The sequence below is a fragment of the Oncorhynchus tshawytscha genome, linkage group LG28 (genome assembly GCF_018296145.1).
Source record: "Oncorhynchus tshawytscha isolate Ot180627B linkage group LG28, Otsh_v2.0, whole genome shotgun sequence".
Lineage (NCBI taxonomy): Eukaryota > Metazoa > Chordata > Actinopteri > Salmoniformes > Salmonidae > Oncorhynchus > Oncorhynchus tshawytscha.
In genome coordinates, this window is record NC_056456.1 from 29,188,478 (window position 1) to 29,216,330 (window position 27,853).

Here is a 27,853-nt window from a genome sequence, read left to right on the forward strand (position 1 = left end):
ACTGCCCGCTGGCCCCTGGTCATCTTCCATAACATCATTGATGTGTCCTCATACAATGCATTTGTGATATGGGACCAGATCAACCCTACCTGGATGCCTGATAAGCAGAACAAGAGGAGGGTGTTCCTGGAGCAGCTGGGAAAGGCACTTATAACCCCACACATTCAAAGAAGGGAGCGCCTCCCCCTCACAGCAGCCTCTGCAGTGCTTGTGAAAGCTGTTCAGGGGGCTGAATCTTGTCCTGATCCACCTGAGGCTGCAGCTGAGGCAGGCAAGAGGAGGAGATGCCAATTTTGCCCCCCAAAGAAGGACTGTAAAACAAATACTATGTGCTGCACATGTGAGAAATACATCTGCGAAGTCCATGCACACACACTTGCATACTGTCCTACATGTGGTAATTAGAGTTGATTGATTTATGATCTTGTCACGTTCTGACCCTAGTTCTTGTGTTATTTGTTCGTTTTAGTTGGTCAGGGTGTGAGTTGGGTGGGCATTCTATGTTTTGTGTTTCTAGGTTGGTTTTCTGTGTTCGGCCTAGTATGGTTCTCAATCAGAGGCAGGTGTCGTTATACTTAGGTAGCCTGGGTTTCACTGTTGTTTTGTGGGTGATTGTTTCCGTGTCTGTGTTTGTTCGCCACACGGTACTGTTTCGGTTTTGTTCACGTTTATTGTTTTTGTATTCATTGAGTGTTCAGTTTATGTTTTTAAATAAACAACCATGGACACTTACCACGCTGCATCTTGGTCCGATCCTTGCTACACCTCCTCTTCAGATGAAGAGGAGGAAAACCTTTACAGTTCATCATATTTTTGTATCTATTATCTTATTTGATTCGTATTTATTGTTGTTCTTTATACACCTTGTGGGTGGGGGCAATATTTAAACAAATGGGAGAAGACTAATATCTTGTAGTTGAATTCCTCATTGTACAGTATATAAGAATATATCACTATGTTGCCAAAAAGTTCAAGACTATATCCCTTCAATAAAATGCATTCAAAACAACTTTCTGCGCATTTCTGCTACTTTCTTAGGCTATACAAGTGCTAAAATGTATGTTTACACCTATGCAGTACCTTTAGCAATAATAATAATAGTAATAAACCTATACTTTAATAAAGAAAACAATTATGACAGGTGTGTTGTAATGAAAATGAGTGGTGTCCACTGATTAAATGCAGTCTTCCTGCATTGTGAAGAGGGAAAACCCAGATATTCACAACGTTTGTGATGAATGACAGGTTGTTTCTTCATGCAAAATAGATTTGGGGTTTAAAATTAAATTAAGATGCTTTATTTTAGGGGTTTAGTGAAGGCGGGTCATTTTTTACCCTCAGGACAAGGGGAGTATACAGAATGTTAAGACTACACAAGGGTTAAACAGCATGATCATTTCACAGGTACTTCTTGTCCTGGGGACAATAAAAGGCCATTCTAAAATGTGCAGTTTTGTCACACAACACCATCCCACAGATGCCTCAAGTATTGAGGGAGCGTGCAGTTGGCATGCTGACTGCAGGAATGCCCACCAGAGCTGTTGCCACAGAATGTAATGTTAATTTCATAAGCCGCCTCCAACATTGTTTTAGAGAATTTGGCAGTACGTCCAACAGGTCTCAGTACGTCCAACAGGTCTCACAACTGTAGACCTTATGTAACCACACCAGCCCAGGACCTTCGACATCGTCTTCTTCACCTGTGGGATCGTCTGAGACCAGCCACCCGGACAGCTGATGAAACTAGGACTATTTCTGTTTGTAATAAAGCCCTTTTTTGGGGGAAAAACTCATTCTGATTGGCTGGGCCTGGCCTATACTCGCACAGGCCCACCCTTGGCTGCGCCCCTGCCCAGTCATGTGAAATCCATAGATTAGGGCCTAATTTATTTATTTAAATTGACCGATTTTCTTATATGAGCTGTAACTCAATAAAATCATTGAAATTGTTGCATTTTGCGTTTATATTTTTGTTCAGTATTGTTCAGTATTGAAATAATATAGCCCAAACAATTCATTTTCCTTACTTCTTAGGCTACCTGTCTGGCTTCTGACCTATTTAGAGTCTTTATATGCTGTTTACTATGACATGTAGCCTATTTGAAACGATGAGCGCTTCTTAAAGTGACCTTTTCCTGTTGTTTTATTAAAATACTTTTGATTCAAATCATATGGTTTGGTTTCAATACTTCAAAACAAAAATGGTAGGTCCAGGTAGTCACACAAATAGATGGGGCTTGGTTAAATTGGGATTTGAATGAATGGAGCGAATTTGGAGCAGCGTTTTTTTTTCTTTGAGCAATGAGCAATATTTAAGCAGGATTTTCGACAGCTCAACTCCGCTCACATACTCTAGTGCGCGTGCAAAATTGGGCTGTATAAACCGAATGCTACACGGATATAGACAGCACATGAATCGGCGTATGCCAGCGTGAGTAGATTATATTGAAAACAATAGTAATCTTGGACAGTCTCCAGTTCTTTTATACCTCAGTGAGCATGCTAGGATAATGAGGTTATGGTTAGGAAAAGGGTTACGTTTAGGGTTAGCAAAAAAAACAAAAACTTTTGACATCAATTTAAAATGAGCTGTATCCCTTCTAGCCATGACTTGAGTTCACATGCTTATCTACCTTCTAATTGGCTAAAACTGTCCCCTGATCTCGTCTCCTGCCGTCTGCCTTCCATCTTTGAGGACCTGTATTTCCATTGTTAGAGCGGTCACTTGACTATCTTGTCACTATAAGAGATAATTAATGACCAAATAAGCACGTCCTAGAGATATCCCTTATTTGGACAGCGGTGGGGACGCTCCTTGGTGGTCTGTGTTCGAGATCGCTAGAGGAATCATCTTACTCTGACTCTGATCTTAGCAAAATATTCTAATGTCATTATTTGTCAATAGATACAACACACCTATCTGATCTAATTAAAATATGTTTCTCATTGAAAGATGGGAATCTGTAGGATTTGCCCTTGATTGAATATGTCCACTATCTCATAAATTATCAGTATTTATCAATTCTATATATCTGAACATCTCAAAGAGAATTCTATCGTATTTTTAAAAACGACACCACAGATAAACTCAGCAAAAAAATAAACATCCTCTCACTGTCAACTGCGTTTATTCTCAGCAAACTTAACATGAGTAAGTATTTGTATGAACATAACAAGATTCAACAACTGAGGCATAAACTGAACAAGTTCCACAGACATGTGACTAACAGAAATGGAATAATGTGTCCCTGAAAAGTAATAGTCAGTATCTGGTGTGGCCACCAGCTGCATTAAGTACTGCAGTGCATCTCCTCCTCATGGACTGCACCAGATTTGCCCGTTCTTGCTGTGAGATGTTACCCCACTCTTCCACCAAGGCACCTGCAAGTTCCCGGACATTTCTGGGGGGAATGGCCCTAGCCCTCACCCTCCGATCCAACAGGTCCCAGATGTGCTCAATGGGATTGAGATCTAGGCTTTTCGCTGGCCATGGCAGAACACTGACATTCCTGCCATGCAGGAAATCACGCACAGAACGAGCAGTATGGCTGGTGGCATTGTCATGCTGGAGGGTCATTTCAGGATGAGCCTGCAGGAAGGGTACCACATAAGGGAGGAGGATGTCTTCCCTGTAACGCACAGCGTTGAGATTGCTTGCAATGACAACAAGCTCAGTCCAATGATGCTGTGACACACTGCCCCAGACATGACGGACCCTCCAACTCCAAATCGATCCCGCTCCAGAGTACAGGCCTCGGTGTAACGCTCATTCCTTCGACAATAAACGCGATTCCGACCATCACCTCTGGTGAGACAAAGCCATGACTTGTCAGTGAAGAGCACTTTTTACCAGTCCTGTCTGGTCCAGCGACGATGGGTTTGTGCCCATAGGCGACGTTGTTGCCGGTGATGTCTGATGTGGATCTGCCTTACAACAGGCCTACAAGCCCTCAGTCCAGCCTCTCTCAGCCTATTGCGGACAGTCTGAGCGCTGATGGAGGGATTGTGCGTTCCTGGTGTAACTCTGGCAGTTGTTGTTGCCATCCTGTACCTGTCCCACAGGTGTGCTGTTCGGATGTACCAATCCTGTGCAGGTGTTGTTACACGTGGTATGCCACTGCGAGGATGATCAGCTGTCCGTCCTGTTGCTGTCTTAGGCGCCTCACAGTACGGACATTGCAATTTATTGTGCTGGCCACATCTGCAGACCTCATGCCTCCTTGCAAATAAAATCAAAGTTTATTTGTCATGTGCACCAAATACAACAGGTGTAGACCTTACAGTGAAATGCTTACAGTTACAAATAACACGACAACCCCCCACATAATAGCACAATTGGTTGCGCGCCCGTAAAACTGCTGCCATTTCTTCCAGCGCCATTTTTAATCAGCATGCAGATGAGCAGGGACCCTGGGCTATCTTTCTTTTGGTGATTTTCAGAGTCAGTAGAAAGGCCTCGTTAGTGTCCTAAGTTTTCATAACTGTGACCTTAATTGCCTACTGTCGGTAAGCTGTTGTGTCTTAAGGACCATTCCACAGGTGCATGTTCATGAATTGTTTATGGTTAATTGAAAAAGCATGGGAAACAGTGTATAACCCCTTTACAATGAAGATCTGTGAAGTTATTTGGATTTTTACGAATTATCTTTGAAAGACTCTGAAAAGGGGAGTTTAGAAAGTAGAACAAAAGTGTCATTGACAAACTCATTTTAATTAGATCAGATAGGTGTGTTTTAACTGTTGCCAAATAATGACATGAACGTATATTGTCAAACCCAGGCCACCTGCACCAATGCCCATGTCACGTATAATGATAGACAGGCACAGGAATACAAAATAGTTTGTTTATTTCTCTACCCACAATAGAGTGTGTCATGAACATGATGGGGACAAACCCCCAAATAAACATATAAATAACACAGGGCTATAGCCCAAACAACACAAAAGCCGATACAACAGATCACAGGTCCTCACAAGACCAACGGACATGGAACAATAATCAACAAGGACAATGGGGAACAGAGGGCACATATATACACATACTAATCAGGGGGAATGGGAAACCGGGTGTGCATAATGAGACAAGACAGTCCTGGGTTGGTGGTAATGATCCAGTTCAGTGAAGCCTAGAAGGCCATGACGTAGACCTCTGGAGCTGGTGAACGGAATGAGCAGCAGTACCGGGGGAATCCGTGACAGCCCAATTCCCTAACCACTTCCCAATAAGGGATATCTCTAAGGGATGTGCTTATTGGGCCAGTACTTTTACACCCAGTCAGAAGAAACCCTAACTCCTCCTCCCTAGGCACTTATGTAAATTATCATTAAAACAGGTTAACATGCCCCATCAACATTAGACAACCATGTTCTATGTATGTTTGGTGGAACGTTGATGGAATATTCTCCTAATCCACAGAAAACTGGACGCATGAATGTTCTTGCAACGTTCCCATGAAATGTGTCTAGAACATTAATATCTTAAATTCAGAGAACATGGTAACTACGTTCTCGGTAAATTCCATTTGACTTTAAGGGAATGGTCTCTTGGAAACATTCCTTGCACATAACAGGAGCATTCCTATGGAAATGTTATATGACCTAAAGTTGTGGGAACGTTTCTTGTTAGCTGGGTACAAGTTATTCTGAGGTTGAGGGGGGCACTATTCACTATTCAAAATCTGTGTGAATTTCTATGATACAACCGTGGCTTGGAGGTTTTGGCTAGTTCATGTTACAGATGCTTCCCTAGGCTTCTGCTCTTTGAAGCCTGATGAGCTCATTTTTACAGCCTGATGCTATTTACCTCAGTAAAACAGTTGATTTCCAAATGTTATGTTATGACTTGATTACGGCCTGGGGCATACAGTGGACAGCAATCATCCATGACCACATGATGATATGGTTTATCCTAATAATACACTACATTAATGACAGTGTCTCCTTACATTCCTCACACTCTGGTCAATTTATCCTACAGTACAGAACATGTTGTCAAAGTAAAGTTACTTTAAGATTGAATTATCCCACAGGATTATAGAGGCTGCAAACATCTGGTCACAAGAAGTGACATTTTCCCTCCCTCTCTGTCATCCTTCCCTGACATAAAGGTCAAAGTTCAACAAAAGTCAGCCAGGACTAACTGAAGAGTTAAAGTGGAGGTGTGGACTTTTACTGACCGCTGAAGAAAAGAAAGAGTCAGGGAGCTACAGTAACTCCTATCGATGACAGAGTGGGAAGGTGGTAATTACCAGTTGTGACGTTGTAAATACCGTTTGGATGCATTCAAGTGCTCTGAACTCGTTGAGAAATGGTGGTTGGCTAATGGTCAACAAGCTGCGTCAACCATTAACTTAAAGTACAGCTATCATGCTTGTAAACAAATTATAGTGTTCAAAAACAATATTAATAGACTGCTTTTTATAATAAATATTGTCACATTTAACTGCCGAAAATGCTGTTATGGAAGTAATTTCCTTAGTAGGTGACATCAGAGGTCAGCATGTGGGAAAAGTTGGAACTCAGGGATGATAGACGAGTTCCTCACTCGTAATTACCAGTTGGGGGGGCATTCAAGTGGATTTTCCCCAGTTGTATATGTGGTAAATACCACCTTTCCACTTCCTCTCCACTTTGAAAACAAGACATGACTGAGAAACAGTGCAATGAGGGTTTTGTGATGTGTTGTAACAAATCTGCCTTTGGTAGGCTGGCTAGGATGACTTCTTTGATCGTTTAGACTGCGGCGCATTGTCGTCTTGGTGACTAGAGGGATCGGAGTTTGATTCTTCATGTTCTTGCAAACAATACCCCCAAATTTGCAGCAATATATACCTCACACAGGCAACTCAGACAATTTTTTTCACCAACTCTTACTTTTAAAACATTACTTTCCTTATAACTGTGTCCCAAAATTCAACCCCAAGCACCAGTGTGAGAACTTGACCTTGTGGAACGATTTGGGAAACATTTCCAGGCCTTGTCCTTCCACAACTGGTTCCTCCGACAGGGAAGAGGAATGTGTTCAGCTGGAGATAGAGGCCTGCAGGAAAATACTCCTCAGGATTAAAACTCAATCCAAGTTTATACATCTACACCAGTCTGTTTTAAATCACACTGTATTGGTTCTAATCACACAATTTCTGAGTCTTGACTTGTAAGAGCCTATGTAAAATAAATTATTGCTATATGAATGAAATGAATGATGAATCATCAATGAATGACGTGTGTGTGTGCGTACTTGCGTGAGTGTAGAGTGATACATACAGTATACATACTGACATTGAGATTAGAGGTCGACCATCTATGATTTTTCAACGCCGATACCGATTACTCTGACAATTTTTATTTATTTATTTGTAATAATGACAATTGCAACAATACTGAATGAACACTTATTTTAACTTAATATAATACATCAATAAAAATCAATTTAGCCTCAAATAAATAATGAAATATGTTCAATTTGGTTTAAATAATGCAAAAACAAAGTGTTGGAGAAGAAAGTAAAAGTGCAATATGTTCCATGTTAAAAAAAAGCTAACATTTCAGTTCCTTGCTCAGAACATGAGAACATATGAAAGTTGGTTGTTCCTTTTAACATGAGACTTCAACATTCCAAGGTAAGAGGTTTTAGGTTGTAGTTAACATAGTACTTATAGGACTATTTCTCTCTATACCATTTGTATTTCATATGTGTAACAGTGTAACAGTATAGCTTCCGTACCTCTCCTCGCTCCTACCTGGGCTCGAACCAGTAACACAACAACAACAGCCACCCTTGAAGCAGCATTACCCATGCAGAGCAAGGGAAACAACCACTCCAAGGCTCAGAGTGAATGACGTTTGAAGCGCTATTAACACGCACTAACTAGCTAGCTAGCCATTTCACATCGGTTACACCAGCCATTAGGATGATAGGCTTGAAGTCATAAATAGCGCTGTGTTTGCGAAGAGCTGCTGGCAAAACGCACGAAAGTGCTGTTTGAATGAATTCTTATGAGCCTGCTGCTGCCTACCACCGCTCAGTCAGACTGCTCTATCAAATCATAGACATAGTTATAACATAATGACACACAGAAATATGAGCCTTTGGTCATTAATATGGTCGAATCCGGAAACTATCATTTAGAAAACAAAACGTTTATTATTTCAGTGAAATACGGGGTGGCATCTATTAGTCTAAATATTCCTGTTACATTGCACAACCTTCAATGTTATGACAATTACGTAATATTCTGTCAAATTAGTTCGCAATTTATTTTTTATTTTACCTTTATTTAACTAGGCAAGTCAGTTAAGAACAAATTCTTATTTTCAATGACGGCCTAGGAACAGTGGGTTAACTGCCTGTTCAGGGGCAGAACGACAGATTTGTACCTTGTCAGCTCGGGGGTTTGAACCTGCAACCTTCCGGTTACTAGTCCAACGCTCTAGCCACTAGGCTACCTTGCCGCTCCGTGGCCCAAACTGTTGCATATACCCTGACTCTGCGTGCAATGAACGCAAGAGAAGTGACACAATTTCAACGGGTTAATATTGCCTGCTAACCTGGATTTATTTTAGCTAAATATGCAGGTTTAAAAATATATACTTCTGTGTATTGATTTCAAGAAAGGCATTGGTGTTTATGGTTAGGGACAGTCGTCCAACGGTTGTGCTTTTTTCCGCAAATGCGCTTTTGTTAAATCATCCCCCTGCGTTGCATCGATTAACGTAAACTCACTTAAACTCGTACATCGCCTTGGTCCGTACAATTGCCCTTATTTTAGCGCCCCAAAAACGTAATACTTCCAGATCAACTGTAATGTCAATACCATTGTAAAGCACAATTTCTCCCCTTTCCAACAGAATCAATTACATGACCAAAATGCTGCCCGTTTCAGCATATTTCAAACAGGCAATGAGCCCCGTCGGGTCTTTTTAAAAATGGTGGGTGGGGAAGCGAAACTAATGCGTGATAGTGAGAAGGACAGTTGTCGTGTGGGAAAACTGCTTATTTTCACTCAATCTGTCCAATTTATCACCTTATCGCCTCTAAAATGTAAATAAAACACTATAAAGAGTTTATATAATGTGTCATTACATACCTATTTGAAGGTTTGTGTCGAATTTGAATCTGGTTTTTAGGGCGGTGCTAAAGTGATCTTAGAAGTAAACAGCGGCTTTGAGAATGATGATCGCCGGCAATGATGACGCAAAAAATGACTAGGTATCCCCCCTTACCCCTGTCACTGTCCATTTCTTGTTTTTAAATGATGAGAGAAGTGCTACACCTGGTGGAGAGAGATTGTAAGACAGAAATAGTTGCTTTATGCGTGCTGTACGTTACGACATGACACATCAAGATGTAACAGAGGATCAGTTTTTTAAACTTTTCTCCAATACTATAGAGCCATTACCATGTCGATCAACGCTTGAATAGAAACCTAGTTCACACCCCCGATTTTGAAGTCAACACAGTCGTTACAGTACCATTAGTTTTCTTTGTAGCCTCGTTTGAATGTTGCGGTTGCGCACATTTGTACGGAATGGGGTGAGTTTACGTTATATGCAACGCAGGACACACTAGATAAACTAGTAATATCATCAACCATGTGTAGTTAACTAGTGATTATGATTGATTGATTGTTTTTTATAAGATAAGTTTAATGCTAGCTAGCAACTTACCTTGGCTTACTGCATTCGCATAACAGGCAGTCTCCTCGTGGAGTGCAATGAGAGGCAGGTGGTTAGAGCGTTGGACTAGTTAACTGTAAGGTTGCAAGATTGAACCCCCCGAGCTGACAAGGTAAAAATCTGTCATTCTGTCCCTGAACAAGGCAGTTAACCCACCGTTCCTAGGCCGTCATTGAAAATAAGAGTGTTCTTAACTGACTTGCCTAGGTGTAAAAAGGTATAAAAAGAAAAATATAGATATATTTTTTAAATCGGCAAAATCGGTGTCCAAAAATACCGATTTCCGATTGTTATGAAAACTTGAAATCGGCCCTAATTAATCGGCCATTACGATTAATCGGTCGACCACTAATTGAGATCGCAAGACACTAGGATCCACATGGTGCAGATGGTGAAATTCAACCGATGCTGCAATCATATGAACAGTGTATGTCCAGGGTCAGACCATTTCTGTAACCACAAACTGGAGAAAACATTTTGAAATAAAAAACAAACACATGCTTTTTCATTAGATAAAGTCAGGTAGGCTTTACAACAGCCTCTGTATCAAAATGTTTTCTCATGTTCTCATGTACTGAACAGTACCAAGACCGGCCCCTCCAGACCCAGACAGGTCAAAAGATCATATGCATAATTCTCTTTAAAGGCAGGGAGAGGGTGTGTTGGTGGAATGGTGAGTCCATCGTTCCGGTGTGTGGGAAGACCACCCAGTTCTACCCCAGCTCCACTCTGGGAGATTTAAATAAAGTTTCATTGTGGGACTTACTTCCAACTAGGAAACCTAGCACAGCTGCCAAAACTAGCCCTGTTATTTACTACTATGCTGTAGAAAGTATGGCTGCTGTGCTCTGAGGCTTATTTGTCTTTCATACCAAACATGTTTACAACTGAGCTTTAAAGACATGCTCCGGAACTTTGGAGACTACTAAACTGGATGTGTCAATGTGTAGTTCATACATGCATAATCTATGAGGTAAAACAGAATTACTGTCTTACCTCAATTAGCCACTAAATCCCTAGTTTGAAAGCAACTGTTTTTCTGGAAGCTGGCCTGTGCCATTTTCCCTACATTTTCCCCCACGTGGGCCAGCCCAATAGGAATTAGAGTTGAACCAATGAACTTCAGCCCCTCGCCATATGAGTGACGCTAGCAAGATGCACATCATGCACCCACAGCAGAGAGAGAGAAATGATGAGGGAGAGCAATGAAGTTATGTAAGTCTACCAATGGAAACTGAATGGGAACTCAAAGTCTGAGAAAACAGGGAAAAAAATTCTACCCAAGGACCCCGTATGGGGTTAAGAACCATTACACATGATGACGTACATCTATCTATTAGGCTGAAGTGCCCAGAGTCTCTGAGTGTTGTGCCACAAGGTTGGACATTCAGCTTGGTTTGAACGGAGGCTTTGCCAAGGTAACAAAGTTTCTCCCTTTCCCTTGTACTCTCCCTAATTGAGTCTTGTATTATGGAGGGTGAATTCCACAAGCATACAAAGAGGGGATTATTCCTCCTGGCCATAGACTCACTAGACTAGAGGTTGTTGACGGGAAGAGAGCGAGAGCGGTTGTTGACAGGAATGAAGAGAAGGGGGGAGATCTCAAGAACCCTGTTGGTTGCTAAGAAGTCTGTTCTGTTGCTCCCCAGTCAGTTGGGGTCTAAGCCAGTCTTTCTGCCACAGTGGCCTTTCAAAACACACATCATTCCTGGTTGTGCTCGTCTACTACACGTTCAGCCTAGTGGTTAGGACACGGTGTGCTGTAGAGGGTATCCCAAGGTTGCTGGCAATCTCAGATATACTAAATAATCTCTGAATGTCAAACCATACTGACTCTAGCCTGAGTCCCAGATAAATTATTAGTGTGCTCTTGCCAACTTCTATGTATTTCTCCTGCCAAAACAGCACAGACAGACTCAGGTGGCAGTATGACTAGACCTTCAGATGTTATTAGTAGGTAAAACACCAGTGGGTTCTCAGAGTGACTTCTGTTTAGATATAACTGTAGACTGCATGTAAGACTTTATGAAACATTTATTGATACAAAATAATCAAAACTATAGAAGAAATATCTATATAGGGACAAATGGCAATAAATACCACATCAGTGGATGGGGCTCTACACACAGGGAGGGGGCATTATGGCACAAGGAATAAACGGGATATAAAACAACATTTAAAAATCCATAAGTTTGGTCATGTGACAGAAACTAACATTTGAGATTCTCTTCTTCGAGTATTAAAAAGCCTTTCCTGCAGTCGAATGACCAAAGCACCTCTAGTGGCCTCATGGGTCCAATGTTATTCATATTTTTCATAATTAATAAGCATAACTTTTCAAACGCTGAAATGGTTCTGTTATAGTACAGTCTTCTGTGATGTACATAAAGTGTCATTTTGGGATTCAAACTCATAATGGAATGCATTTCAACTCTATATCTGACATGGTACAGGTGTCTTCTTTTTTTAAGCCAACGACCATGTGTGTGAGGTGTATACTTTTGCTTCAAAGTAATTTGTTTAAGACTACCAAGAAACAATGTCACCCTGATTTAGCCCACTGCAGTAAAAGGTTAAAGAGGCAGAGAAACTACAAACAGAACTACAAAAATATTCCAGTGCTTTCAAGTCAAACTGGAATCAGACAGTCATAAACATCTTAACTTGAACCATTTATCTTTTCTCCTGCCAACCTTCTCTAAAATATGATTGCTTGATTAATCAGAATGGACATAGAAAATGTACAGAGTGTACAAAACATTAGGAACATCTTCCTAATACTGAGTTTCACCCCCTTTGCCCTCAGAACAGCCTCAATTCGTTGAGGCATTGACTCTACAAGGTGTCGAAAGCATTCCACAGGGATGCTGGCCCATGTTGACACCAATGCTTCCCACGGTAGTGTCAAGTTGAATGGATGTCCTTTGGGTGGTGGATACACACGGGAAACTGTTGAGTGAGACAGTTCTTGACACAAGCGGTGCGCTTGGCACCTATCACACTTAAATATTTTGTCTGCCCATTCACCCTCTGAATGACACACAACCCATGTCTCAATTGTCTCCAGGCTTAAAAATCCTTCTTTAACCGATATCCTCCCCTTCATCTACACTGATTGAAGTGGATTTAACAAGTGACATCAATAAGGGATCATAGCTTCACCTGGATTCACCTGGTCAGTCTATGTCATGGAAAGAGCAGGTGTTCTTAATGTTTTGTACACTCAGTGTAAGTCTCTTACCAAAAATCACCACTGAGCAGTAGACTTGTGGTTCTGATTTGAAGGAGGAAATAGAGGACAAACAGTAGAGTATATTGAAAACAAGGAGCAAGGAAGTAGGTAAACATGATGTGACGGAATGCTTCTTTCACAGAACTTCCTAGTTGAGTTTCTGAACAATGAGAACTTCAAAACCCATAAAACAGAAAAGGACATGGCACATTCTTTACATTATTCTGATTGGTTGAAAAATATGGACATTCTAATGAGAGTTTAAAAGGAATGCAAGAAAGATAAGGCAACATTTCACTTACAGTTGAAGTCGGAAGTTTACGTACACCTTAGCCAAATACATTTAAACTCAAGTTTTCACAATTCCTGACATTTAATCCTCTAATCCTCAGGAAAAATTCCCTGTCTTAGGTCAGTTAGGATCACCACTTTATTTTAAGAATGTGAAATGTCAGAATGAAAGCAGAGATTTATTTATTTCAGCTTTTCTTTCTTTCATCACATTCCCAGTGGCTCAGAAGTTTACATACACTCAATTCGTATTTGGTAGCATTGCCTTTAATTGTTTAACTTGGGTCAAACGTTTTGGGTAGCCTTCCACAAGCTTCCCACAATAATCATGGTCCATTCCTCCAGACAGAGCTGGTGTAACCGAGTCAGGTTTGTAGGCCTCCTTGCTCGCACACGCTTTTTCAGTTCTGCCCACAAATTTTCTATAGGATTGAGGTTAGGGCTTTGTGATGGCCACTCCAATACTTTGACTTTGTTCTCCTTAAGCCATTTTGCCACAACTTTGGAAGTATGCTTCGGGTCATTGTCCATTTGGAAGACCCATTTGCGACCAACCTTCAACTTCTGATGTCTTGAGATGTTGCTTCAATATATCCACATAATTTTCCTTCCACATGATGCCATCTATTTTGTGAAGTGCACCAGTCCCTCTTGCAGCAAAGCACACCCACAACATGATGCTGCCACCCCCATGCTTCACGGTTGGAATGGTGTTCTTCGGTATGCAAGCCTCCCCTTTATCCTCCAAACATAATGATGGTCATTATGGCCAAACAGTCCTATTTATGTTTCATCAGACCAGAGGACATTTCTCCAAAAAGTATGATCTTTGTCCCCATGTGCAGTTGCAAACCGTAGTCTGGCTTTTTTATGGCGGTTTTGGAGCAGTGGCATCTTCCTTGTTGAGCGGCCTTTCAGGTTATGTCGATATAGAACTCGTTTTACTTTGGATACAGATACTTTTGTACCTGTTTCCTCCAGCATCTTCACAAGGTCCTTTGCTGTTGTTCTGGGATTGATTTGCACTTTTCGCACCAAAGTATGTTCATCTCTAGGAGATAGAACACGTCTCCTTCCTGAGCGGTATGACAGTTGCGTGGTCACATGGTGTTTATATTTGCATACTATTGTTTGTACAGATGAACGTGGTAACTTCAGGCATTTGGAAATTGCTCCCAAGGATGAACCAGACTTGTGGAGGTCTACAGTATTTTTCTGAGGTCTTGGCTGATTTCTTTTGATTTTCCCATGATGTCAAGTAAAGAGCCACTGAGTTTGAAGGTAGGGCCTTGAAATACATCCACAAGTACACCTCCAATTGACTCAAATGATGTCAATTAGCCTATCAGAAGCTTCTAAAGCCATGACATAATTTTCTGGAATTTTCCAAGCTGTTTAAAGGCACAGTCAACTTAGTATATGTAAACTTCTGACCCACTGGAATTTTGATACAGTGAATTCTAAGTGAAATAATCTGTCTGTAAACAATTGTTGGAAAAATGACTTGCGTCATGCACAAAGTAGATGTCCTAAACGACTTGCCAAAACTATAGTTTGTTAATAAGAAATTTGTGGAGTGGTTGAAAAACAAGTTTTAATGACTCCAACCAAAGTGTATGTAAACTTCTGACTTCAACTGTATAGGGCAAAAAACATTTGTTTTTAAAAAAGCTAGCAAGGATAGTAAAATTCTTGCTTTGTTGATAACAAAATCACTCTCTCTCAACACTCTTTATATTACAGTAATACCAGAGTAACACAATTTGCATCAGTTTAAAAAACGTCATCATAAGTGGTCCCACAAAACTGTATCAAACTAAATATATAGGCCTATGGTTCATATGATCCATAAAGGTACTTGGACATGTTTCTCCACTCCAATTCCGGTAGAAGGCCACTATAACGTCAAATATTCCCAGACACACTTATACACTTATGCCAACTGGGACTACTACTACACAGGGTGACTTTTTGACAACGCAAAAAAAAAGCGCTGTTGTCAAAACAAGCGCACATTTTTTTAGCTGCCAAAATGGGGCCCACAGAGTCTAACGGGAAAACATAAAATGACACCCTGTAGAGGGGAATAGGGTGCCATTTGACACACAGTCAGTCTAATAGTCGATGCCCTGGTCCTCATCATAGTGCCCGCTGTACTGCTGTTGGTACCCACCCCGGTACTCCTCTTCGTCGTCATGGTGATACTGGTACTCCGCCTGGTAGTCGCTGTCACTAATCTCTGATCCATTGGTTCCCGTTCCTAGGCTCCCGTTGCCATGGCTACCGGCATTGTTGCCGAGGGTAACGGGAGAGGTGGGCTCCGTGGGGGAGGTGCAGTACTTGGGGTCGTAGATCTGCCTGCCCAGGCCGTAGCTGCTCATTCCCTTCTGGGATGCCACCTTGTTGGTGCCCATCTGCAGGGAGATGGTGGAGCTGTCTGCTGTCTGTCCTGCCGACTTCTGGTCGTAGATGTCACGGCGGGTACCCGGCGCCGACATGCCAGCCTGAGGGAGAGGAGGGAGGGGGAGCGGAGGGAGGGAGAGAATGGGAGTGGAGGGAGGGAAGGAGAGAGGACAGGGGGAACGGAGGGAGGGAAGGTTAGGTTGGTGGTTAAGTGGGAGTGTGTGTGTGTGTGAGAGAGAGAGAGAGAGAGGGTGTAAAAGGGTGTGTGTTTGTGAGAGAAAGCAAGAATGGTGTGTGTGTGTGTGTGTGTGTGTGTGTGTGTGTGTGAGAGAGAGAGAGAGAGAGAGTAAAAGGGTGTGTGTTTGTGAGAGAAAGCAAGAATGTGTGTGTGTGTGTGTGTGTGTGTGTGTGTGTGTGTGTGTGTGTGAGAAAGAGAGAGAGTAAAAGGGTGTGTGTTTGTGAGAGAAAGCAAGAATGTGTGTGTGTGTGTGTGCGTGCACCTGGCCACAGTAACCTTTAGTTGGTAGATGTCTCACTCTGATACAAGATTACTGCTAATTGCTTCCAGGGATTATAGTGGCTAGGAATCCACTGCAGCAGAACCATAAGAACCACAGTACTTTATACACCACAGACGAACAGTACTCTTACCTGGCTGGCTCCTTTGTTAGTTCCCATCTGCAGACTGATGGTAGTCTGGTCATAGGGCTTGTCCGTCTGTGACTTTGGGTCGTATAAGTGTCTCCTGGTCCCGTACGCTGTCATACCAGACTGGCTGGCACATTTATTTGTCCCCATCTACCCACGACAAAAACAGCTTTCAGACATGGCTCCATCCATAGGTCACAATGTCCTCTAATCAAATCTATTCTATGTCTGGCAATGGTATTGACCACAAATTTAATTTGTTTTTCAGAGTACGACTGGTATCCATTGTTTTGGTACAGACAGGATAAAACACACACACACAGACACAGACACAGACACACACACACACACACACACACACACACACACACACACACACACACACACACACACACACACACACACACACACACACATACAGAGTATACCAAACATTAGAAACATCTTGAGTTGCAATCCCTCCTTTTGCCCTCAGTACAGCCTCAATTCGTTGCGGCATTGACTCTACAAGGTGTCGAAAGCGTTCCACAGGGATGCTGGCCCATGTTGACACCAATGCTTCCCGGAATAGTGTCAAGATTGTGGGGACTATCTTGTTAGACTTTAGTGCAGCTTTTGACATTATTGATCGAAGCCTGCTGCTGGAAAAATGCATGTGTTATGGCTTTACACCCCCTGCTATAATGTGGATAAAGAGTTACTTGTCTAACAGAACACAGAGGGTGTTTTTTAATGGAAGCCTCTCAAATATAATCCAGTTAGAATCAGGAATTCCCCAGGGTAGCCGTTTAGGCCCTATGCTTTTTAAGATTTTTACTAACAACATGCCACCGACTTTGAGTAAAGCCAGAGTTTCTATGTATGCAGATGACTCAACACTATACAGGTCAGCTACTACAGCGAGTGAAATGACTGCAACACTCAACAAAGAGCTGCAGTTAGTTTCAGAATGGATGGAAAGGAATAAGTTAGCCCAAAATATTTCTAAGACTAAAAGCATTGAATTTGTAACAAAACTCTCACGAAACCCTAAACCTCAACTTTATCTTGTAATAAATACTGTGGAAATTGAGCAAATTGAGATGACTAAACTGCTTGGAGTAACACTAGATTATAAACTGTCATGGTCAAAACTTATTAATGCAGTAGTAGCTAAGATGGGGAGAAGTATGTCAATAATAAAGCGATGCTCTGCCTTCTTAACAACACTATCAAGGCAGGTCCTACAGGTCCTAGTTTTGTCGCACCTGGACTATTGTTCAGTCGTGTGGTCAGGTGCCACAAAGAAGGGCTGAGGAAAATTGCAATTGGCTCAGAACAGGGCAACACGGCTGGCCCTTGGATGTACACGGAGAGCTAATATTAATAATATGCATGTCAGTCTCTCCTGGATGAAAGTGGAGGAGAGATTGACTTCAATCACTACTTTTATTTATGAGAGGTAATGACATGTTGAACGCACCGAGCTGTCTGTCTAAACTACTGGCACACAGCTCAGACACTCATGCATACCCCACAAGACATGCCACCAGAGGTCTCTTCACAGTCCCCAAGTCCAGAACAGACTATGAGAGGCACACAGTACTACATAAAGCCATGACTACATGGAACTCTATTCCACATCAAGTAACTGATGCAAGCAGTAAAATTTGATTTAGAAAACAGATTAAAAAAACACCTTATGGAACAGCGGGGACTGTGAAGCAACACACACACACACACACACACACACACAGATTTAGTACTGTAGATATGTGGTAGTGGTGGAGTAGGGGCCTGAGGGCACACGGTGTGTTGTGAAATCTGTGAATGTATTCTAATGTTTTAAAATTGTATAAACTGCCTTAATCTTGCTGGACCCCAGGAAGAGTAGCTGCTGCTTTGGCAGGAACTAATGGGGATCCATAATAAATACAAATATAAATGTCCTTTGGGTGTTGGACCATTCTTGATACATACGGGAAACAGTAGAGCGTGAAAAAATAAAAAAACATCAGCATTGCTGTTTTTGACACAAACCAGAGCACCTGGCACCTACTACCATACCCCGTTCAAAGGCACTTACATATTTTGTCTTGCCCAATCATCCTCTGAATGGCACACATACAATCCATGTCTCACGGCCTAAAAATCCTTCTTTAACCCACCCCACATTATCTCTGTGGTAATTGCAATTGTGTTAGCATGACTCACCTGCAGTCCAATGACACATTGTCCAGCCTTCATTTTCTCCTCGTCGAAATGGCGCGTCCTCTTGTCCGCATACTTCACACCGAGGTCAAAGTTGGAGTTTGAACCTTTGGTTTTCGCCTGTTGCATGGTAAGAGACAAAGTAACAAAGTCAGTGTTGCTTGCAGTTTTACATACATGTTTTTACTCACTAATTATAACTGTACTGTTAGCCTACAAAGTGTTGCATGGACATCTCAATCACCAGCAATTCAATAAAAAACAATGTTTGTTCGACCACGGATTTCAGCACCAACAACAAAAACAAACCAAAAACCAATGTTTGCCTCCTTTTCATGTCATGCTCTCCCATGGCACTGTGTGTGGTGTTATGGCACATGGTTATAACGAGGTCACGAACAACTCAGGGTTCCACATTCACCCCAGTCTAACCGAGAACCTACCACACCAGCCAGGGACAGCAGTGTGCTCTGGACCTGGGTCATGTTCCCATTCTCAAACAGGTCATTGGCCTCAAAGATGTCGTTGGGACAAAGGCCAAACTTCAGAATGGCTCGGATGAAATTCCCCAGATTTTCCAGCTAGAAGTGAACAACAAAGGAAATCAGACTCCGCTTCAGTCTCGTTATTTAGTCTTGTCGAATGAAAAGCATTTTCCCTCTGTGAAATGGCAGCGTTACAGTATATATCAACATCTTTTATTTTGTTTCACGTACCTTGTGCCAGTTGAGTTTGGAGTGGTTGATTTTCTTGATGGAACCAGGCTGCAGTTTGTTTATCAGCCTAAGGTAGAAGAAAATAGTAAGCAATTACAGTTTGATATGAACATAAAACAGATTCTCAACTAGAGCAATGACAAATAACACACTGTTCCTAGTGGTAATGAAAATAATGACAGAGAGATTAAGACCACAGAGACCTCTGTAGGCCTTTTCAACACCTGATCACTGTTATGGCAACAATATAACATCCTGTATTAAGTCTACTTGAGTGATCATCTATCGAGGAATGTGACTAAGTATTCCTCTACATCCTCATAGCGGACTGAGCTGAAGACTGGCGAAGTCTAGGACTTGTAAACCAGTAAATTGAACAGGGCAAATCCCACACAGATACACTTTGTGTAGACAGAAAAAAAATTAAACTAACTCGCAGAGGATGACTCCGTCCTTAAGGCCCTTCTGGAAGTTCTCTCCAATGGGCATGCCCGTCACCTCCTCAATCCAAAACCGGAGCTCCTCCTCCTTCTGCAGGTCATACTTCCCTGCGATCTGAAAATATCAAATAATTATGTAACTCCACCCACTCTTCATTTAACAATAGTTCAAAATCAAACACTGACCCCCCTAGACACTTGTGGGGATATGACAGGTTCGGATAGGTAGGCTATACGACATCAATACCACTTATCCTACAAGTGGGCAAGGTCGAGCAATTACCATAGACTTCCGATCCTGCACGCAAACCCAATCCTAACACAAACCAAACAAGCTACATACTTAAGGTGTCTTGTAATTTGATCCAATTTGAACCACAATGTAAGCCTAAACCTAGACTACTTTATGAACTCCATAATCTTTTAGTATGATTGTTCTTTCTACTTGAATTTTGTATTTATATTGATGTGTGTATTTTCTGTAATTGATGTAATTCAGGGCTCATGTGTAAAAGAGACCTTTGTCTCAGTATGACTGCCTGATAAAATAAAGGTGAAATAAATAAATATTATGCCTGTGTGTGACACAGGGAGTGAGTCTGTGAGTTCTAATAGCCTTTAGGTAGAGAAGAAGTGTTTATGTTAAGTGTGATGCATTAGTCTGACCTCAACAGATTGCTTAGTAAGCAGTGAGCAGCACACCATTTCAATAGTTATAACTCGTGGTCTTTGGGCTTAGCCGGCCCACTCCTTGGGAAAGTTAGATTAGGTCTGTTTAATGGGTAGACTTGCACAATAATTTATGGGGATTTTAGCCCAATCTAAATACAGAACATTTGAAAAAGCATTATACAATTAAAACCAAAAGGAAAAACAATCCATTCTATCCATTCATGTATTTTCTTAAAGAGAAAGTCACTTGAGGTAACTCTTCAGTCCTCACAACAGAAGGCCAAAGCTTTTAAACTGAAGCCAAAGCCGACCTATCACATATCGTTCTAAAGGTCCGTTTTTTTGGGAAAACACTCGTCTCTCCTCACCCTCACATCACTGCTGTGTGGCCTGTTGCCAGGAGTGGTAAGACACACAGGAAATTACATGGACTGCTGCCCCATGACTGAACCCTGGCTTTAGGGGACGGCTCCACAGATTCCCCAGTCCAGACTAACACTGTTGCTTTACCCAATGACTTGAAGGAGAGAGAGAAAGACAGACAGACAGACAGAAACACAGAACGCAAGATAGAAAGACTCCTGAGATGTCCTGAGCAATGAAGTGTCTTAAACTTCCATGAAAACATCACAGAGACAACGTTACGTGAGATAGCGGAGGGAGACATTAGAGGGATATTGCCCTCAGCCATCTTAACGAGCATTCATAGGCTGCTTGGTTGAAGCCCTGGGCTTCCAACTATGATGTACATATCTTCAAATCAAATCCAATTTTATTCATCACATACACATATTGAGCAGATGTTTTTGCGGGTGTAGCGAAATGCTTGTGTTCCTCGCTCCATCAGTGTAGTAGTATCTAACAATTCACAACAATACACACATGTAAAAGTAAAAGAATGGAATTAAGAAATATATAAATATTAGGATGAGCAATGTCGGAGTGGTATTGACTAAATACAGTAGAATAGAATACAGTATATACATATGAGATGAGTAAAGCAGTATGTAAACATTTTTAAAGTGACTAGTGTTTCATTATTAAAGTGGCTAGTGATTCCATGTCTATGTATATAGGGCAGCAGCCTCTAAGGTGCAGGGCTGAGAAACTGGGTGGTAGCCGGCTATTTAACAGTCTGATGGTTTTGAGATTGAAGCTGTTATTGATGCACCTGTACTGACCTCACCTTCTGTATGATAGTGGGGTGAACAGGCCGTGGCTCGGTTGGTTGATGATCTTTTTGGCCTTCCTGTGACATCGGGTGCTGTAGGTGTCCTGGAGGGCAGGCAGTGTGTCCCCAGTGATGCGTTGGGCAGACCATACCACCCTCTGGAGAGCCCTGCGGTGGCGGGCGGCGCAGTTACCATACCTGGCGGTCATACAGCCTGACAGGATGCTCTCAATTGTGCATCTGTGAAAGTTTCTGAGGGTCTTAGGGGCCAAGCCGAATTTCTTCAGTCTCCTGAGGTTGAAGAGGCGCTGTTGCGCCTTCTTCACCACACTGTCTGTGTGGGTGGACCATTTCAGATTGTCAGTGATGTGTACACCGAGGAACTTGAAGCTTTCCACGTTCTCCACAGCGATCCCGTTGATGTGGATAGGGCCGTGCTCCCTCTACTGTTTTCTGAAGTCCATAATCAGCTCCTTCGTTTTGTTGATGTTGAGAGACTTAATTTTCCTGGCCCCACTCTGCCAGGGCCCTCACCTCCTCCCTGTAGGCTGTCTCGTCATTGTTGGTAATCAGGCCTACTACCATTGTGTCGTCTGCAAATTTGATTGAGTTGGAGGCATGAGTGGCCACGCACTCATGGGTGAACGGGGAGTACAGGAGGGGGCTGAGCACGCACCCTTGTGGGGCCTCTGTGTTGAGGATCAGCGAAGTGGAGGTGTTATTTCCTACCTTCACCACCTGGGGGCGGACTGTCAGGATGTCCAGGAGCAGTTGCACAGGGCGGGTTTCAGACCCAGGGCCCCGAGCTTAATGATGAGCTTGGAGGGTACAATGGTGTTGAAGGCTGAGCTATAGTCAATGAACTGCATTCTGACGTAGGTATTCCTATTGTCCAGATGGGATAGGGCAGGGTGCAGTGTGATGGCAACTGTATCGTCTGTCAATCTATCTATCTATATTACTGCCTCATTGCCAGCATGCGTAATGGGTCTGCGGTCAAACGACCACCCCACATCACTGTCAAACGCTCCCTAAAACACTTCAGCATCCAGGCCTTTCTAATCGACCTGGCCCGGGTATCCTGGAAGGATAATGACCTCATCCCATCAGTTGAGGATGCCTGGTTACTCTTTAAAAGTGAACCTCTTCACCATCTTAAATAAGCATGCCCCATTCAAAAAATGTAGAACTAGGAACAGATATAGCCCTTGGTTCTCTCCAGAACTGATTGCCCTTGACCAGCACAAAAACATCCTGTGGCGTTCTGCATTAGCATCGAACAGCCCCCGTGATATGCAACTTTTCAGGGAAGTAAGGAACAAATATACACAGGCAGTTAAGAAAGCTAAATCTAGGTTTTTCAAGCTGAAATTTGCATCCTGTAGCACAAACTCAAAGTTCTGGGACACTGTAAAGTCCATGGAGAATAAGAGCACCTCCTCCCAGCTGCCCACTGCGCTGAGGTTAGGAAACACTGTCACCCTCGATAAATCCACTATAACGGAGAATGTAAATAAGCATTTTTCTACAGCTGGCCATGCTTTCCACCTGGCTACCCCTACCCCGATCAACAGCAATCAACCCCCCACAGCAACCCAAGCCTCCCCCACTTCTCCTTCACCCAAATCCAGATAGCCGATGTTCTGAAAGACCTGCAAAATCTGGACCCCTACAAATCAGCCGGGCTAGACAATCTGGACCCTCTCTTTCTAAAATTATCTCCTGAAATTGTTGCAACCCCTATTACTAGCCTGTTCAAACTCTCTTTCGTATCGTCTGAGATTCCCATAGATTGGAAAGCTGCCGCGGTCATCCCCCTCTTCAAAGGGGGAGACACTCTAGACCCAAACTGCTACAGCCCTATATCTATTCTACCCTGCCTTTCTAAGGTCTTCGAAAGCCAAGTTAACAAACGGATCACCGACCATTTCGAATCCCACTGTCGTGAAGTTGTATTAGTTAATGTGACGACTGTTGCTCATCGAATGATTAAAAGGTTTCTAATTTCATGATTAACTGAATCAAGCAATTATTAACTCATTAACCTGGGGCACCATGGGAAAATTAGTTTTATTGAGTTTCTATTTCCCAAATTAACTCAAAGAATACCAGAATATCGATTTTACAACAGCTGCTAATTAACCAGTTACCTCTACAGTCTCGTTCTGAACGTCGCATAATCCGGGAATCTGCACGGCCCCGGGTCTCACCAATGAGTTCGTACCACACCAATCTTAGTTGAGTATTTATTTAGTAGAAAGCTACAATTATGATACAAGATATACATACACAAAAACACATTCTAGGCTATTGATTAGACTTGGTATAACGGGCCAACACACTATGGCGCATGTTACCCAAAATGGGGATTTAAAAATGAGATAAAAAAGCGAAAGTACACGAGAGAAATATAAATTTGGGTGAATTTGTCAGCTATGCTTATTCTAACCCTAGCCTTGCCCCAAACTGCCGCTCTTATGGGTCAGAATATAATGATGTAATTACGTGGGGAGGGTCTCCGTGGATTCTCCGCGTGGACCGTTCAGGCTGCTCAATGATGCACTTCTCCGGCGCAACTCTCTGGTCGTCCTCACGATGTCGGTGTCCTTTTGGCTTAGGAGTCTGGTCCCTCGCCCTTGCTCTGGAAGGGCTCTTCTGAGGACAGACAGCTCTGTAGCTCAGAGCTCACAGCGTAGGAATGAAACAGTGTAGATACCATGATTCGATGGGGAGTGGAGGCTGTTGACGTTACAATGTTTTCGTAATAACGTCAACTATTAACCTTTAATAACAAAACAAAAATGACATTTTCATATTCCACCTATCGTCATGACCACCATTGTGGCTGACGGAAACCAATGTTCCAAAGTTCCTTTATTTAATGTTTAATGTTCTCAGGCTGGTTCTCCATATTGAGGGGACACAGGAATGTTGTGTGGCCCAAGATTTACCAGGGGCGTGAGGGGTCACATATTCAGACCCCTAGATCTTTCCTCCTCTGTTGGGGTTGAGAGATAATCTGTAGGGTTGTAGTCTCCTGTAACCTGACCTGATCAGGACAGTCATGACACCACCGTACCTTCTCCGCTATGCAGTCTGGTTTTATAGCTGGTCATGGGTGCACCTCAGCCATGCTCAAGGTACTAAAAGATATCATAACCGCCATCGATAAGAGACATTACTGTGCAGCCGTATTCATCAACCTGGCTAAGGCTTTCGACTCTGTCAATCTTATTGGCATACTCAACAGCCTTGGTTTCTCAGATGATTGCCTCACCTGGTTCACCAACTACTTGTGTGTCAAATCGGAGGACCTGTTATCCGGACCTCTGGCAGTCTCTATGGGTGTGCCACAGGGTTCAATTCTCGGGCCGACTCTCTTCTCTGTATACATCAATGATGTCGCTCTTGCTGCTGGTGATTCTCTGATCCACCTCTACGCAGACGACACCATTCTGTATACCTCTGGCCCTTCTTTGGACACTGTGTTAACTAACCTCCAGACGAGCTTCAATGCCATACAACTCTCCTTCCGTGGTCTCCAACTGCTCTTAAATGCAAGTAAAACTAAGTGCATGCTCTTCAACCGATAGCTGCCCGCACCTGCCCGCCCATCCAGCATCACCACTCTGAACGGTTCTGACTTAGAATGTGTGGACAACTACAAATACCTAGGTTTCTGGTTAGACTGTAAACTCTCCTTCCAGACTCACATTAAACATCTCCAATCTAAAATTAAATATAGAATTGGCTTCCTATTTCGCAACAAAGCATCCTTCACTCATGCTGCCAACATACCCTCGTAAAACTGACCATCCTACCAGTCCTCGACTTCGGCGATGTCATTTACAAAATAGCCGCCAACATTCTACTCAACAAATTGGATGCAGTCTAACCACAGTGCCATCCGTTTTGTCACAAAAGCCCCATATACTACCCACCACTGCAACCTGTATGCGCTCGTTGGCTGGCCCTCACTTTATACTCGACGCCAAACCCACTGGCTCCAGGTCATCTACAAGTCTCTGCTAGGTAAAGCCCCACCTTATCTCAGCTCACTGGTCACCATAGCAGCACCCACCTGTAGCACGCGCTCCAGCAGGTATATCTCACTGGTCACCCCCAAAGCCAATTCTTCCTTTAGCCGCCTCTCCTTCCAGTTCTCTGCAGCCAATGACTGGAACAAACTGCAAAAATCACTAAAGCTGGAGACTTACCTCCCTCACTAGCTTTAAGCACCAGCTGTCAGAGCAGCTCACAGATCACTGCACCTGTACATATCTGTAAATAGCCCATCCAATATACCTCATCCCCATATTGTATTTTTTTATTTATCTTGCTCCTTTGCACCCCAGGATCTCTACTTGCACATTCAACCATTCCAGTGTTTAATTGCTATATTGTAATTACTTCGCCACCATGGCCTATTTATTGCTTTACCTCCCTTATCCTACCTCATTTTCACATATTGTAAAGAGACTTTTCTACTGTATTATTGATTGTATGTTTGTTTATTCCATGTGTAACTCTGTGTTGTTGTATGTGTTGAACTGCTTTGCTTTATCTTGGCCAGGTCGCAGTGGCAAATGAGAACTTGTTCTCAACTAGCCTACCTGGTTAAATAAAAAAAGAAAATAAATTGGGGCGGTAAGCAAATTGAAGTGGGTCTAGGGTGTCAGGGAAGGTAGAGGTGATATGATCCTTAACTAGCCTCTCAAAACACTTCATGATGACAGAAGTGAGTGCTACGGGGTGATGGCCATTTAGTTCAGTTACCTTTGCTTTCTTGGGTAAAGGAACAATGGTGTACATCTTGAAGCAAGTGGGGATAGCAGACTGCGATAGACTTGCTGTCTCTGCCTGGCCGGTTCCCCTCTCTCCACTGTGATTCTCTGCCTCTGTTACAGGGGCTGAGTCACTGGCTTACTGGTGCTCTTCCATGCCGTCCCCAGGAGGGGTGCGTCACTTGAGTGGGTTGAGTCACTGGCGTGGTCTTCCTGTCTGGGTTTGCACCCCCCCTTGGGTTGTGCCGTGGCGGAGATCTTTGTGGGCTATACTCGGCCTTGTCTCAGGATGGTTGGTGGTTGAAGATATCCTTCTAGTGATGTGGGGGCTGTGCTTTGGCAAAGTGAGTGAGGTTATATCCTGCCTTTCTGGCTCTGTGGGGGTATCATCGGATGGGGCCACAGTGTCTCCTGACCCCTCCTGTCTCAGCCTCCAGTATTTATGCTGCAGTAGTTTATGTGTCTGGGGGCTAGGGTCAGTCTGTTATATCTGGAGTATTTCTCCTGTTTTATCTGGTGTCCTGTGTGAATTTAAGTATGCTCTCTCTAATTCTCTCTTTCTCGCATTCTTTCTTTCTTTCTCTCTCTCAGGGGACCTGAGCCCTAGGACCATGCCACAGGACTACCTGGCATGATGACTCCTTGCTGTCCCCAAAGTGGGCGAAGAATGTGTTTAGCTTGTCTGGGAGCAAGACGTCGGTATCCGCGCCGCGGCTGGTTTTCCCTTTGTAATCCGTGATTGTCTGTACACCCTGCCACATACAGTGCAAGTTAAACGTGTGGACACACCTACTCATTCAAGAGTTTTTCTTTATTGTTTACTATTTTCTACATTGTAGAATAAGTGAAGACATCAACTATGAAAACACATAGAATCATGTAGTAACCAAAAAAAGTGTTAAACAAATCAAAATACATTTTATATTTGAGACTCTTCAAAGTAGCCACCCTTCGCCTTGATGACAGCTTTGCACACTCTTGGCATTCTCTCAACCAGCTTCATGTCATCAAGGCAAAGGGTGGCTACTTTTAAGAATCTCAAATATATATTTATTTGTTGAACACTTTTTAGGTTACCACATGATTCCACATGTTTTATTTTATATTTTTGATGTCTTCACTATTAGGTGTGTCCAAACGTTTGTCTGGTACTGTACATCTCATGTCTGAGCCGTTGAATTGCGACTCCACTTTGTCTCTGTACTGACGTTTTGCCTGTTTGATTGCCTTATGGAGGGAATAACTACACTATTTGTATTCAACCATATTTCCAGTCACCTAGTCATGGTTAAAAGCGATGGTTCACAATTTCAGTTTTGCGCGAATGCCTTCCATGGATTCTGGTTTGGGTAGGTTTTAACAGTCACTGTGGGAACAACATCCCCTACACTTCCTGATGTACTCAGTCACCGTGGCCATGTAAGCATAAATGTTATTCTCAGAGGCTACCCGAAATATATCCCAGTCTGTGTGATCAAAACAATCTTGAAGCATGGATTCCGATTGGTCAGACCAGCATTGAATAGACCTTAGCACGGGTACTTCCTGTTTGAGTTTCTGCCTATAGGGAGGGAGGACCAAAATGGAGTCGCAATCTGAGAGCCTTGTAGGCACCTCGAAAAGGTGAGTGG

General features: G+C 42.8%; 1 protein-coding gene across 1 annotated transcript in view; it reads right to left on the reverse strand.

Annotated features, from left to right (window-relative positions):
* Window positions 1-14,753: 14,753 nt before the first annotated feature.
* The window catches only part of LOC112227045 (calponin-3), a 31,874-nt gene continuing 18,774 nt past the window's right edge, over window positions 14,754-27,853 (reverse strand). Inside the window, exons 2-7 of the mRNA XM_024391830.2 lie at window positions 19,589-19,710; window positions 19,156-19,222; window positions 18,883-19,020; window positions 18,443-18,559; window positions 16,253-16,399; window positions 14,754-15,702 (exon numbers count right to left, since the gene is read on the reverse strand). Coding sequence (XP_024247598.2) covers window positions 15,313-15,702; window positions 16,253-16,399; window positions 18,443-18,559; window positions 18,883-19,020; window positions 19,156-19,222; window positions 19,589-19,710 — 981 coding nt within the window. The 3' untranslated portion in view covers window positions 14,754-15,312. The remainder of the gene's footprint in view (window positions 15,703-16,252; window positions 16,400-18,442; window positions 18,560-18,882; window positions 19,021-19,155; window positions 19,223-19,588; window positions 19,711-27,853) is intronic.